General features: G+C 39.1%; 1 protein-coding gene across 1 annotated transcript in view; it reads right to left on the reverse strand.

The window, feature by feature from the left end:
- The window catches only part of ush2a (Usher syndrome 2A (autosomal recessive, mild)), a 141,948-nt gene that overhangs the window by 71,015 nt on the left and 55,079 nt on the right, over positions 1-15,854 (reverse strand). The window contains exons 37-46 of the mRNA XM_077624061.1: positions 15,034-15,114; positions 13,702-13,890; positions 12,480-12,614; positions 11,322-11,397; positions 10,855-10,940; positions 9,329-9,488; positions 6,097-6,259; positions 5,881-6,028; positions 2,123-2,280; positions 961-1,108 (exon numbers count right to left, since the gene is read on the reverse strand). Coding sequence (XP_077480187.1) covers positions 961-1,108; positions 2,123-2,280; positions 5,881-6,028; positions 6,097-6,259; positions 9,329-9,488; positions 10,855-10,940; positions 11,322-11,397; positions 12,480-12,614; positions 13,702-13,890; positions 15,034-15,114 — 1,344 coding nt within the window. The remainder of the gene's footprint in view (positions 1-960; positions 1,109-2,122; positions 2,281-5,880; positions 6,029-6,096; positions 6,260-9,328; positions 9,489-10,854; positions 10,941-11,321; positions 11,398-12,479; positions 12,615-13,701; positions 13,891-15,033; positions 15,115-15,854) is intronic.

The following is a 15,854-nucleotide window of genomic DNA, read 5'->3' on the forward strand; positions in this document are numbered from 1 at the left end:
AGCGGGTGTGTACGTGCGAGTGACTTGATGAATCTGTGCAAGTTAAAGGACCACTGTGTGAGTTTATATTCAGTCATTCTATACTCATTTTGTTCAATTTTCTTCTTCCCCCTTTTTTGTCGACTTTTCTTGTTTGTCTTGGCTCTATTTCACTCCTGCGTTGTTTGTCATGTGTTGCCTAGTTCAGGCTTGCAATCTTTTCCCAATACTTCTATGGAAGCTGAAATCTCTCATCCTTTTGTTTCAGAGCAGCTTGACTTTATTCTGCATTCGAGCTTGAATCCTCCCCAAGTACACACAGGTGGAATCATTTCTCTAGTTTTTCTCCACTGCTGCGACAATTTGATTATTCATCTTTTTTTTGTCTGACTTTGACACAAAGTTACTGTGTTGGGAGCCAATAGATTTGCAGGCAACTAGTTGTGTTGTACTCATCTTTCACAAACTTACTCCAAAAGGTTGGACCATAATTTGGAGGTATATGACTCAACCTCTAAGGTTAATATAAAAAAAAGTAAGATTACAGTGGATTACCACGGTCAAATGCAATCCATTCAGAGATAAGGGTGAATTTATATTTCAACACCAAAGAAAAATTGCTCTGTGTCAAAATGCTACCATAAAACAATTTGTAAACATTCATGCAAGTGTACAGGTCATGATGATCATCATTTTCCATCTTATGATTAATATGATACTTGTGCCTGGTGGATTCACAAAAAAATCCATAAAATTAAGTCACATGATCTTCTGACTAGTGTTGAATTTTTGATAGACGTTTTGATAGGGCCCTCGACACGGCGCTAAAATGTAAGCTTTGGTTTTGGCGAGGCCTGAGATAGAAGTTAAAAAACTAGTGCTGATTTAATTAAGACACATTGTTTTTTGTTTGTTTGTTCACTTCATGATTCACGAAAAACAGTAAAATGCTACAAATAAAACCATAAATAAATGAGTTACCTTCACTTTTATAGTGTAGCGTGTATCTCATGTAGCCATTGGGGCTGGGGGGAGCAGTCCATCGGGCTCTAAGTGACCGAGAGCTCTGGTTGGCCAATTCTAGCAGGACTGGGCCTGCTGGGGCCATCTCTAATGTGTTTACTTCCACCTGGGGAAGAAAAAAACAACATAAGCAACAAAAAAGTTTAAATGCACGCAGATCCAATTTTTAAGCATAAATCCATTGACTCCCATTGACGTCTACAGACATCAAACCAATTAGAGTGTGGAAGGTTGAAAGCAAATGGACAGTCATTCGTTTGCTTCGAGGCCCCCCAGTTCAAATGTATTGGATGCCTACTCATGACAAACGCATTACAATTCACGACAGAAGGATGAAAAGAACCACAATGATTAGACGGCAATCACTGACAATGGCATTGAAAAGAGGTAAAAGGATATGCATATGACAATTGTGTTAACATAAACGTGGCTCCCCTTAATTTCTATGACGGTAGGTTCCAAATTTTCCCTTTTTCTCTTATTTTTGCCACCAACACAATGCATTTTTCAATCCCTCCGCTCAGCCACTTTCCTTGTTCCTCTGTGTCAGCTGTTTTTGGCATCTTTGACTAAATACGGCATCCTTATTGGAAAAATGCTCCAAAATACGGTCTGGCGTCAGAGGCGTCATTGAGCAAGGAGTGACATTTCCTAGCAAATGTCACCGTCGTCACGCCGACCCTCATTATTGAGCGGAGAGAATTGATTACCTTTATGACACCTGACAGCATTCACATGCACACCAATTCATACTTTTGTAATGCTTGCAATTATACCTATATGTATATTCTTCTTTTTATTTTTTGCTTTGCATTCCGTCTTTTGGGGAAAATTGCCAAACAAAAACACTATTTCCTTTATATGGCCAAGCTATTTGTTACTATATAAATGTGATTTTTTTCCCCTTATAAAAAAAATCTATCTGATAAAGATGATACGAATCTATGACAAATTATATTTGAAATGTTGTAGTCTCCTTATTGAAGGACCATTTAAGGCATATAATTTAAAGACATTTAATTTGCAGTCAATTATTTAGTGGTTTAGGCTTTGGAGAGTTAACTATTAAACTAACTGATACATGAACATTTGTGAATGTGTAACCAATAAAATCACTCACCATTGGTCCCTTGCCACAACCACGTGCTGTGCAGGCCTGCAGCCTGAGTATGTGTTTGCTCCACGGGGATAGCTCCTTCACCACCAAAAAGCTCTGAGAGGAACTGGTGTTTGAAATAAGAACACCATTCATCCAAAGGCCAAAACTGGTTAAGATGCCTAAAAGAAATAGCATTTCATTTTAAAATGCAGGAAATACAAAATGATATCTCAAGCAAAGGTTACATACTGATTTTTTTGTAGTTGGACAAACATATTAGCACAGCTGCTCAGGAAATGGAAAAAGGTTTGCTACCCATTTTTAATTGTAACAACTTCCACTAACTGGAAAGACTTATTAGAAGCATTTCTTATGAGATTTCTGTCCATTCAGCCGGCAAAACAATGTAAAATAACCAATGCACATCCACAAACCTTTTCCTAATTGTCCTTTCAAATGACTAAAACATAAGCAATTAAAGTTAAAGGGACATAAAACACCAATTTTAATGTGGAAAAGGCACAGAATTTCAAAATATCAGAGTTCCAAGAAATGTGCATACTTAAACCTTTTGAGCAAACATCTTTCTAATGAAGGTTATTTATAGAGTACTGGGTGATGTCATAAATAATTATGAACATTTACCCTAGTATTTGTTGAAACTAAAAACACTGTATTCTGAATGTTATCCCAAAAACGTGAGGGAATTCAGTTTTACGGTGAAGAAAAATTCAAAATGAACTAACATACGATACAGTCTTTACAGGTGAAACTCCAAGTGTAAAATTTTGGATCGCTGATGTAGAGATGGACTTTCGGCTTATATATTAAGTAAAAAGTGAAAGTGGGGCCTTCAGACCTGTGTGTTGCAATGATGAAAAACAGTGTTAACACTACCAAAGGCATTAAAGGATATCCCGAGAGAGACCCACAGCACACACAAAAAATGGGTGTCAAGAAGTGCGTGTGCGCACAAAGATGCTCTGCATACAGTGCATACACAGACGCAAACAGCAACAGCCCATGCACGTGCACACACGCCAGCCCAATAATTACATTACATTACCTCCACCTAATAAAAAAGGAAATGGCACCCAAATGTACTTTTCCTTAATAAAAATGCATACTGGGGGGCTCAAAAGATCAGCGGTAAGAACTAAGAGTCTATTCTGCTTTAATCATGTGTGGGTTTTATTATTGCTCAATACAGATACACACACCTATCAGGAAAATGAAGACACAAAAACCCCGTGGACACCAGTTACATCAGGGGAGCTCTTAATGTGGCCCATCGCATGTATGCGTGTGTGTTTGTGTGTGCGGACAGGTGCGCGTGCGAATAAGCCCATATCAGTATAGGCTGTAATAAAGACAGGTTGGGAAATGAAGCAGCGAATGCATAACAGGCTTATTTCCCCTCTTTGTCTGCGTGTTGCCCCGACCTAATCCCCGAGAGGATTATCCCCCACAAATCCCTGCGGAATTGGGGAGAAGGAGGAGAGAGAGAGGCAGGACGAGCAAGGAAAATAATACAAAAATCTCACTCCTCTGTAACCCATCACCATTGTCATTGTCATTTTCTTGACGGAGGGGGGAAAAAAAGAGAATGGAGAAAAGGGCGATGTGCCCCTCTGCCTTTCTTAAGTCAAAAACTCAAAGCTTATTAAGCATAAAGCAATCAGGTAATCATGATTAAGTGTCTCCCTTGTTATACATTTCAGTCATCAGATGAGGAAAGCTTTAAGTCATTTACCCTGGATAATATGCGCACACATCATAGGCTTTATGGAGCAAAATGCACTCATGTGGCATTAAGCGTAAAACACACACAATTGGCACCGCGCACACGTGCCATGTGGAATGACATCCTTTAACGAGCGTGGAAATAACAGTTGATAATATGTGGTAGTCATGTATGTTGGGGAGTGTGAAATTGGCTGGCAAATCCTCAAGGTTTTTTTGCCCCCTCAATTCATTTGGGTTTGTTATCCCACTGTTGTCAGGTCATCACTGACCCTTTATAGGGGATCTGTTTAATTCATTGGCTGCCATTGACAGGGCTAGATGTCCAATTCATTTTGACTAGGGGGATCCACTGACCAAAAATAGTCACTTGACTGTTAAACATGGCAGAATATTGCCTTCTAAGTGGTGTTAGATGAAGCTACAAAATAACTTTAACAACAGAGCAGATCCTTTCCACACCACTAATGTGGATTACAATCAAATTTAAACTTTAATGCTTTTGTATTGCGGTCCAATAAAAAGTCAGCACAGTATGTTCGTGCTCTTTACATTATGCCAAAAATAATACTTTTTTCATTAAGCCTTTTGGTTTGACAGTGACATATACCTAACAAATATTACTGTCATTTTGTCAACATGTGAAGAGAAGTAAATTCATTCATTCATCTTCCGTACATTGCATCCTTGTAAAGGTCGCTGGGGCCTGTCCCAGGTGACTTCGGGCGAAGGCAGACTACACCATAGACTGGTCGCCAGTCAGCCATAAGGTACACAGAGAGACAGACAACCACTCACACTCACAATCATACTACCACCGAGTTGAAATCGAACCCAGACTGCCTGCACTAAAGTCAGGCAGAGGAACCACTGCACCATCGGGTGGCTAAGAAAAGTAAATATTGCACATATTTTTTTGGGCACCCATTATACGTATTAGGGGATTCATCAATAAACTCTTCAGGAACTTTTGGGAAAGTAATTCAAGTCGGTTATTGTGCAATCCTGCTAGTCTGCGCTGCTACCGGCTCGGGTTCAATTCCTGGCATGTGCTTCATAACCTGCTAATGTCAATCTAAACCCCAGATTAAAAAATATATATAAAATAAGAAAATAAAAATAGTGGGTTTAGGTAAGAGCACCTGATATCAAAACAGTGTAACACCAACGTGTGTGTTACTGTTATTGTGTGTTATTGTATTCTGTGCTTTGGTAGCGATGGAAAAGCACTATAAAAATCAAGTTGAATGGAGTGTCTTGTTGTGGTCACCCTTAAGGCGACAAAACGGGCATTGTAGAAACGACATAATGGAATGCTTCTCATAAATAAACAAATGCCCCCCCAAAAAAATATGGAGGAAGTTGAAAAAACAGCTCATAGTTCATAGAGTACTTCCACCTCTCGCCTTATGTGCTAAGATAAATATGGATATTTTGAATTTTGCATTGAAAATGTAAATTAGATTTTCTCCATTAAAAAAAAAATTATACATTCAAGTCAAACGTGCATTCAATTGTAATCTAAAATGCATGAAGTGTATGACATAAATTTTCGCAGTAGGCTACATGGAGATTGGACGGAGTTAAAAAGTAACAAAGAGAGGTGGAAAAAAGGAAAGGCTGATAGGGACGTGCTTCCAGCCTGCAGTTCTCTTCTCAGTCAAAAGGGAGCACTTTTCCTCCACTTAAGGAAGCAAAGATAGGCAGCTCCTTGCGCCCATTTCCTTCCTCACACTGTACGGTGGTCTTTTTTCACAATCCTCTCCCCTTTTCACTTTCCTTACTTCAACCCTGTTGCACATTCTTATGCATCACATTTAACAGATGCCCCTCATTTTGACCCTCTGTGCATTCTACCTGAAGAACATGGCAGTTTTATACTGTGCTTGAGTGTTCTCATGAAATGTACACACACTGAATTTCATTCTGTGAGCCTTATGGAGTCATGCAGATGTTTCTCATTTTAAGAAATATTTTTCCCCCTCCACAATTCCTTATTTAAACTATTGAATGGAATATCAGGGATATGTCCTTACCATTTGGTGTAGCGGGAGCTGTCCAGCTGACATTTAGTGCATGTGGGGATAAAGGGGTGACCAGGGGTGCCGGGACATCCTCTGGAGTGCTTTCTTCAGTAACAACCTGGGCCGAGGGGCTTTGGGTACAGCCCCCACCTGTGCAAGCCTGAGATGAACATATATGTCAGGGGAAGCCAGAAAATAAAGAACCAAAAGAAGGTGCAACAGACTCACAACCACGGTGACGTTGTAGGCCGTGCCAGGAGTAAGGTTGCGGAGCGTGTGCTCTTCAACAAGTACTGAACTGTTGTGGACCACGGCGTGCTTTGCCCCGCCCTCCGATACGAAGATGGAATATGAATTAAGAACGCCATTGACACGAGAGGGTCGAGTCCACCTGGGGATGGAGAGGAAACGACATATTTATAAAGACTGGTACTACCAGTAGGACGGATATTGACATTAAAGGTTAAAATAAAAACAAAACAACACATGCTCAGAGCTTTGTTTTTTGTTTTTGCTAAAATATTGCATGCTGATTTTGATACAATGTTATTGTTAATGAGACACTGACTGGATTAATGTGGTTCACTTTTTAATCAAAATAAACCTTTTGTTTTTCTATATAGTTGCACTACTCGTATTATATCTCTAACACAAAGAAAGTTCCTCTGAAAAGTATCAGTCGATGTAATTATAATGAGCTCAAAACAAAGAATGGATGTAACCCAAGGGGAAAAAAAAATAAAGTACTAAAATCTATTCAATTATGTAACTGATTTTTTTTCTAAGTTGATATTTTCATATCCCAAATAGGAATTGTATCCATTTGGGTAGCCTTTGTTGTGTTGTATCCTGCTAAAAAAAAGCAGCATCTGTTTGCACTGTACCTTTGAAAAGTGCAAAATAGACTTCTATAGCAAATGTATTCAAAATGCTCGATTTTTCTCTTTATGCCCGTTTCTGAAGATTGTTATAAATTCCTACTGTTGTGAGGAGAATGCAGCCAGCAAATAATCTATCATGTTATAATATAAATAGCCCTAAAATTCGTGTAAAGCACTGACAAGGCCAACTCCCTTTGGGTTGTTATCGAGGGGCGGCGATTTTAAAATAAGATGAAAACCTTTCTCGGTTTCTTCTTTTAAATGCAGGTGGTGGGATGACTGATGAGCGTGTGTTAGCACAGAATTAGCCACGCTGACTAATCTATCACCATCTTTATGAGATTTATACGCTGCCGATTGGCACAGTGATGTATGGGCATTTTCGAATAGCTCAATCAAAAGCAAGGTGGAACAATTTGGAGTTTAATTGATTGTACAAACGGTCTTGGAAAACTACTGATTGTAAAGAGTTTTGTGATCGGAAATTGGGCCTGATCATGATATTTCTAGAGCAAGGGTGTCAGACTCGGGTTGGTTCGCGGGCCGCTTTAACGTCAACTTGATTTCACGTGGGCCGGACCATTTTAGATATAATATTTAGATTTTTTTAATATAAATGGATTAAAAGAACTGGTTTAAAATCCCTGAATATTCAGTTTTTATAGATCTAAAACAATGTTTATTTTAGCTTTTTTATATATATTTTTAGATTTTACAAAATGATTTTTGAACTAAAAACACAGAAAAAATGATTTAAAAAATTACAATTATTGATTTAAAAGGGGGAAAATCAGGAAATTTAATATACAGCTATACTCTTCATTTTAATTTGATCCTAAAACAGAAAGTCGGCACTCATGATTTACTTTCCCGGGCCACACAAAATGATGCGGCGGGCCAGATTCGGCCCCCGGGCCGCCACTTTGACACATGTTCTAGAGGATTGGCATTGTGTTTACAATTTTGAGTATGAACTCTCCTAGCTGCTATTGACGGCGAGAGACGTCCCTTCCTTTACATTTTTAAGTATTAACTCTATTGATGGCAAGAGACTAGGAGAGCTAGCAGCGAGGTGGTTAGCACATGGTCCTCACAGCTCTGCGGTCGAGGGTTCGATCCGAGGTCGGTCCTCGCTGTGTGGAGTTTGCATGTTTGGGCTTGTGTGGGTTTTCTCCGGGTACTCCAGTTTTCTCCCACATCCCAAAAACATGCATGGTAGGCTGGTTGAACACTCTAAATTGCCCCTCGGTACGAGCGTGAACGGTTGTGTTTCTCCGGGTGCCCTCCGATTGGCCGGCCACCAATTCGGGGTGTCCCCTGCCTGAACGAATGAATAATTTGAATGTTGCCTTATCTAACAATTCCAAATCACATCCTTCCACGAAGACAAGCATACACGTAGAGTAAGAATATTCAAAATAGCTGCATGTATGTGAGTGTAAAAATGTATTTGTTTCAGGCATTGTGAGCTGAGGGCAGAGGATAAATCTGCTGATATTGCTTCCCCCTTATCCCGGCGCCTCCCTCAACCTTTCTCACAGTCTCTCACCCTCACTTCCTCCCATTTGCATCCTCGTTTTATCCTCCCCAGTCAAGCTCTCAATTAATCGCACCTTTCTTCATTTTTCTCATAGATGCTGCGCAATTCTGTCCTCCTCAGCCTTTCTCATAGACACAATAGGAAGATATTGACCACAGGTGATCTTTCGACCTTCGCCTGTTGCCAGTGTGCTAACAAGGCAATACACACGCCTTCCCACAGCTTGAGAATTTATAGCTGAAAACATTTTGAATACTCATGGCAAAATTACGTTAGACTTTTGAACAGATGGCGGTACTGTCAAGGATAAAATATTTTTAAATTGTTTCTTAAGTCGACACCTCTTTAAAGACAGAAATATTTTTGTAACATTTTATTTATTCATGGAAATAATGATTATATAAACCTCCTAAGACCCAAACTCTTGCAACGCATGCGTTTTTATTTTCTCTTTGATATTTAGGCTAATTGGGACCTGAAGAGTGTAAAAAAATGTTTACATAATGTAGTTTCTGAGAAAAATGATGTCCACATCATAAGTGGACGCCAGGCAAGGCCTTGTAGTCCAAAATTTAACATTGAGGTCTTTGACAACCACAAACGTGATGTCCACACGTCAAAAGTATATGAATATGACATTTTGGGCAATGTATGACACAAATGTTTTAGTATTATTATTATTTTTAAAACACCTAAGGTTATTACGGTAAATATGGCTTGTGTTTGCGCACGCACACATCCTCTCGAACACACACACTCGCAAACAGCGACACAATGTCCAGCGGCATTTTCAAATGGCCAGGACAGTAAAAGGTGTAAGACATTTATCTTCCTACCTCCAGAGAGGAAAGGTCAAGTCAGCGTGTCAAGTGAATATTCTGCATGGTAAACACAACTTTAGAAGGTCACCAGAGCTCTGCTGCCCTTTCCCTTTTTCTGCAGTATATAGTATGGATGCACTAATACAGTCTAAGATATACCATTTTTGTGTGGTATAATATATAATTTTGAGAATGTGTCAACAAGAGTGAATGCTTACTCCACCAGAATGGTCCGTGAGTCGAGCAAGGTCAAGGTGGGCGCCCGTAGCGACCCGGGTGGGAGCTGAGAGGTCAACTTTGTGACCTTTGAACTATTGGTGCATCCTGCAGCAGTGCACGCAGACAGCAGCAGGACGTGTGCCGTATAGATGCCAAGTCCTGAATTGACAGCATGAAATACAAGATGATGGCATTAGTTCACGGAAAAATATTCAAGGCTGAGCAGAAATCTATATTCATGGCTATAACATTAGCTAGAAAAAAAAACAATGAATGTCTGCCTTCAGACTAACACAGCCACCATCATTAACACGCAAAACTTAAATTGTGGTTGTAAATCGGCTTTTTTTAGTTTATTTGGTTTTTTTTTGGTTAAAAGATGATTAGATATTATGAAAACAATAACCAAATTGTATTTGTCATATTTTGTAAGAATTGTACATGTTAAAAATGAAAAAGAACAACTGCAGTATGTCAAGGGCCCCCGTTGATCCATTACCCAAAATATTAGTATTTCGGACTACAAGAGTCAGTCTCATTTGCAACTAGACACAGTCAAGAAACTGCTTTGGTACACGTTTGGAAAAAAAGTAGTACTTTGACACAGTATGAGAAAAAAATATTTGCCTACTGAACCAAAATCAATTGACCAAGCAATCTTTAAATTACAAGTGATAATTTGTTTCTTGGCTAACACACCCACATTTTCCAGTACTGAATTGAATAGCAATTTTATTAACAAACAGATAATCATAAAAAATCATCTTTATTGAAACATTTTCCATGTGTCATTTGCACATATTCATAATAAAGTGTCCAATGAGTGAAAGTATTCTCACCAAAATTGATGACAATAATCAAAATTATTCGATATATAAGAATATTTTTAACCAAAATGTTCCCAAATAGTCCCCGTTTCCTTAACAATTGTTTCTCCGGGTGTCACAGGAAATCCGGTTGTCCTTCTTTGCCATACTGTATAATTACTACGTCCATAATCCTTCAATCAGCGTGAACATCAGACACATGATTAAACTGGCATGAGTAATACATCTCTTGCCTATATTGACCTAAATACACACTGCGCAGTCATATGATGTAAGAATGTGAATGTATTCATTTATTTTGAAATTTGTGGATAATTTCTTCTGTGTTAAACGCATCACTATGAGAGGATACATTCGAGATGGCTTCAATGTGTTTGCATACTTTCTGCGTAATAGAACTTACTTTATTTTTAACTCTCAGGAGGGTAGCATGTCTTTTGTACCCTCTTCAAGTCTCTTTAGTGAACATTTTCAAGGCAAATTGTGTGTTGGCAAATGTGCCATTTTGTAGTATCCTTTGTTTCTGCGCTGTTGCGGTTTCAAGTGTGTGTATTTTAAAGTGCTATAATTCCCATGATAAAAACGGATATGCTCGTTCTGCTCTTTCAAATGCAAATTACCACTTTCTGTCACTCATCCATTTTCTTTTTTTTTTCTTTACATTAAAGCTCCATCGTGTATTATTGCTCACTGCTTACCAGTAATGTTGTGCCGTCTCTCCTTTCCATTGTAGACCATTTGGTTATTTTGATAGAGCCGGTACTGTTTAATAACTCCATTGGGCCTACCAGTGTAAAAAAAAAGTGAGATGAGGGCTCTATAAGAACATAATTCAGTAGTTAATTCTGTTTTATATTGGCTTTTATATGCAATAAAATTATTCTTCATACATTTGGGAAAATGAACCAAAAGTAAAAAAAAGGAAGCTATTCTGCATATAGCATTTAACGTACTGTTAGAGGGTTTCTGTAATTACCACCTTCAATAAAAATATGTAGGAATGTTATTGCTCTTTTTTAATATACGTATTAACCAGAATCCCTTTGATTTTATTAAAGATCCAGATAACAGTTGATATATTGAAATTAAATAATCGAAAACATGAAATGACAAAAAATGTGTGTTCCATTGCTCTAAGTGCAGCGTTTTGTGGTGTATGTATTACCATGCAGGTGGTTTCCAGGTGACAAAAAGAGATGAGGGTAAGGAGAGTGTAGATGGAGCAGACACTCCATCAGGAGCTGAAGATGAAAATAGAAATAACAACATATTCATAAACCCGAAGGTTACGACAATCTAATAACGGCAAAAAATATGAGGGGAAAAAAGAGACTAAACTACACATTTTCCCCTTCAATTTGAGACAGATGATGAAACAACATGTTTACAAACAGATCTTGAGGTACTTGTTTTTCACAAGAAGATGCAGAGGTTGTGGGAAGACACCTCATGTCTGCCTCTTATTAACACACATTCTATGTACTTAGAGCCTAATCGTTACAAATGAAAAATATTGAAAACTGATATAGAGGAAGTGTTTTAAATGATTTTGTGATCTTGTACTTTTGGAGTTGTTCAGTCTCTTCCTAACACTGTACAATATCACAGTCTAGTATCTTAACTCAAGGGTCAGTGTGAATCAATAGTAATCTTTTTTTTTCTCGCTTTTACTTCAAATTGATTTTTGCGAGGTCTATGCTGACCCTGACTGTCACATTACCCCCCCCCCCCAACAAGGCATGTTAAACCCTCACAGATTAATGTAGATGCTAATTCATGAAAGAAAAAAATAATTTGTACCACTCGAGTCCTACTCCAGCCCTTCAATTTGTCCTTATTTGCCTTCTCCTCTTTATATCATTTGGATCTGTCACTCTTTCTTCTCTCACTGCTCTTATTCTTTCCCTTTGTAAGTGCAAATGCCTATATTTCTAAGAAGACCAGTGTATCATGTCTCAGGGTGTATTCACCGCAGAAAGTCCATAATTTGCTTTCGAATGTTCCGACTTTTTGGTGCAGTTCCTTCCTGCAATTTTTGAAAGCGACCCATGAATTTGACACACACCTATACATGTGCAAACATCGCTCAATCATTGGCCAAAATGGGCTGGGCGGGGTAACATTTCAAAACACAGAAGTAAACAATAACAGAGCTCCCGCTTGCAGCATTTGCGCTCATATGGAGATGTTTCATCTAGCTACAGTTGTTTGCAGGACATTTAATGAAGCAGAGGGTATTGATTGTATTTTATGTGTGAATATCTAAAATACATCCCATTGCCTTATTGTTCCATGTGCTGATGTGAGTTTGTCTCACTTGTACCTTCCTCTGGGGTTTTGAAGGCTGATTTTCCATCCGTTATGTCAGCATTGTGTGTACTCTCTGTGCATCCCATTGCAACACAAGCACTTAAAGTGACCACATATTGAGTTGCTGGAGTGAGACCAGATAAAACACCTGGAAGACAGGAATAATGCCTTTGAACTATTTGTCATAATAAAAGGGAATTGAATAGATGAGATTCATTGATTTTATGTCGGCATAATACCTTAGCAAAGGTATAATTTATAGACAAAACTAGGTATCAACAGCAAAAAAAAAACTAAACAAATTACTTCATGTACTATTACACTGTCCCCATGTCTGTGTGTGTTTCCGTCATTTTCTTGAGGCTGATGTCAAAAAGTACAATACTTTGGTCGTCAGCGCTAACTGTGACGCTGTTGCTAAGTAGAAGTACTGCTGTTGGCAAGTGGAGTGTCCTTTTTATTGTTTTTTTTTTCATCCCCATCCACTTTTTCACTGTTATGCCCCCCTCCATCCTCTGTCAACCTCTACTTGTCTGATATAGTCTCGCTCATCCGATCTCCCTCTCTCTGTGCCGCCCATGTCTTTTAATTCAATTAGAGGCCAGGGCCCCACTCCACTGCCATTACACCTTCATTTGCGTTTTGTGTTTTTGAGCCGATGGTGTGATTCCACAGTCAGGTGCTGGGGCCGTCGTAAATTAACGAGAAGCCTTATCACGGTTGGACATTATGTCTGGCAAAGAGTGAGGGGAGGGGACAGGCAGCCGTTCGGGAGACGCCGAGAATGACTAGGACGACCGAGCTCATCTTCATATTTGCCTGGAGACATGAAAGTGTGGCTGAGACGGGGGACGAATGGCAAGAGAGGACAGCTTCATCATCATCGTCAGTTCTGAAGATGAAGCGAGGAAAAGATGGAAAAATGAGAGAGAGAGTCGAAAGAAACGGTGCCAACGTATGACATCATTGGGATCGACTTGAGTGTCTTGCTCCAAATGAAGACGGTCTGCAAATGCTGGGGGGTCGCCAGGGAGACATTAACGGGCTTGCATGGGACCAAGGGTGGGTGTCTGTGTTTGTCAATGGCAATGAGTGAAAAGGACAACAATGATCTGGTTTTACTGTCGGCCCCAATACGACAAAAGTTGAGAAAAGAACATGTGCAGATGCCTAAGAATCAGTCATTAGATATATAATTCATGAACTATTTCATATATGGTTTATCATTTTCTTACCTGTGAAATCTTCATTCGCCAGGTATACGGCTTTGACAGGCGGCATCTCTGGTTGCGCGCTTAGGTAGGCTTTCAACACATAGCTGTCAATCACACCTCTGACATCGGCAGAGGGTGGAGCCCAGCTCACCTTGGCACTGAAGCCATTCAGAATCTGCACTGCGGAGGGTGCTGGAACGGAGCTCGGTACTAAGACGGGAGGGAAAACTGATTTGATTATAGGAGATGATGAAAAATGTCACCAAAGAGTTTTACTTGAAAAATAAAACTTCCATAGACAATATCTACCACACAAAGCAAAACACTACGGTGAAGGTAGGTTAAGCAACTAAAGTGTAAAATAAATATAAAAAAGGCAAAACAACAGGTTGGAAGTACATGAGGTTAAAGCAAAAGCTACCCCCATCTTTACATGGTTTAATAGGCCTACTAAATCATTCCTCCCATTAGCATAAATAGTATTTATGAGAGTAGTAACTTTTTCAGCGCTGATTTAATACAACCACCCATTCATTCTGGGCTATATTTCACAGTAATCAACCTCCCTCCTTCCCAGGCTTCTTTTTCCGGACATGCCAAGCACTGAGAATGGACCGTCTAGCGTCAAACCTCGCTCATCCACTTCACTTTCCGACTCCGTATGAACATGGGCTTCAAACCCTAAAACTTGATTGAAACCCTAATTTGAAACCCTAAAACTTGTTTTGAACCCGACGTCCAAACCCCAACTCTTGATTGAAAATAAACCTACTTTCAAACCCTAGGTGAAATTTCCTCACCATGCCAAACCTTCTTTGACACATTGTCTGCTAGCATGATTACTCTTTCATTTTGTTGCTTTTTCTTCCATTTTCATTGGAGCTGTCCACCCTCCATAAGCTCTCACCTTTGCCTCTCAATCCTCCATTCCCCCATCTTCCCAGGGTTCTTAATGTATTTATTAGCACTTCCTTCCTCCCTCCCCTCCATTTCTCTCTGTGGTCACAGCACAGCAGACCTACCAGTGTATCGTTCAATACTAATGAGCAGCTTTATATTACACAAGGGAGAACCCGGGCCATTCTGGGTTAACAGCCTTTTACTGGGATGCCCTTTATAGTGGCTTTATCAATCTCTCATAGCGTCAGGCCCGTGTAATATCACTTGCACGGGATGAGTCTCACATACTGTACAAGATGTAGTGCTTTTTCATCCAAAATCTCTTGAGAACAAAACGGGAACTGCAACAGGTGGGAGTAGTTCCTGTTTGCTTCAAATTGCAGCGGGCCTTTAATGTTTTTTTTTTGCTTCAAGTATAAATATGTTGCTTATTGACATGAAAATATGTTTTACCTTTACCGTGGCTGCGTCCTCTTTGCCAAGGTGAGGCCGCCCAGCCTCCTGTGCCCAAAGCTATGATCCTATACAAGTATTCTAGTGTTTGAACACACAAGACAAGAAATGTTTAGGATAAGACAACACAAAAAAACAACACTAGTATTTTAGGGTATATTTCACTATCACTGTCTATAACTATAGTCTAGAGTGGAGCTGGGCGATATAAAAAAAAGTATATTCTAATCAAAGTGCATTCAAAGATGTAAGTACAGTTTAAAAATGTTGGCAGTATGCAAACTATTTAGCACATTTAATCAGAAAAGATGCTTTTACATATAAAGTTTGGATTGTGATATATACACTTATGAATGATGCGAAGGAAGAAAAAAAATAAAAAGAGAATCAACCAAAGCATAGTACATCATGTGCCAAATATGATGGATACATTATTATGGTACTATACTGTATGGATCCTAAGTGAATTGGCTTGTTGGTGTTTAATGGATGATGTGAGTGCTGACAGATTAGTACAATGATGAACCCTGATCTAATTTTCTTATAGACAGGGACAAAATTGATCAAACGGAGCAAAAAAATCATTAAACTGCTGGACCTAGCAAAGAACAGTTTAAAGTGAGGAGTACCTGAAAAGTGTTGATTAAAAAAACAGCTTTGACTTGATCATCTTTCATCCAGGAGGCAGAAATGTTTCTAAGTTACTCATAAAAACATCACAATAGCAAACAACATACGACTTGGCATCTAAGGAGAAAATTGAAAAGCCTGTCTTAATAATGCTCTTTACAAGACAGGGAAAAGCTTTTAGATGTTTAAGA

Source organism: Stigmatopora argus, chromosome 2, assembly GCF_051989625.1.
Source record: "Stigmatopora argus isolate UIUO_Sarg chromosome 2, RoL_Sarg_1.0, whole genome shotgun sequence".
Lineage (NCBI taxonomy): Eukaryota > Metazoa > Chordata > Actinopteri > Syngnathiformes > Syngnathidae > Stigmatopora > Stigmatopora argus.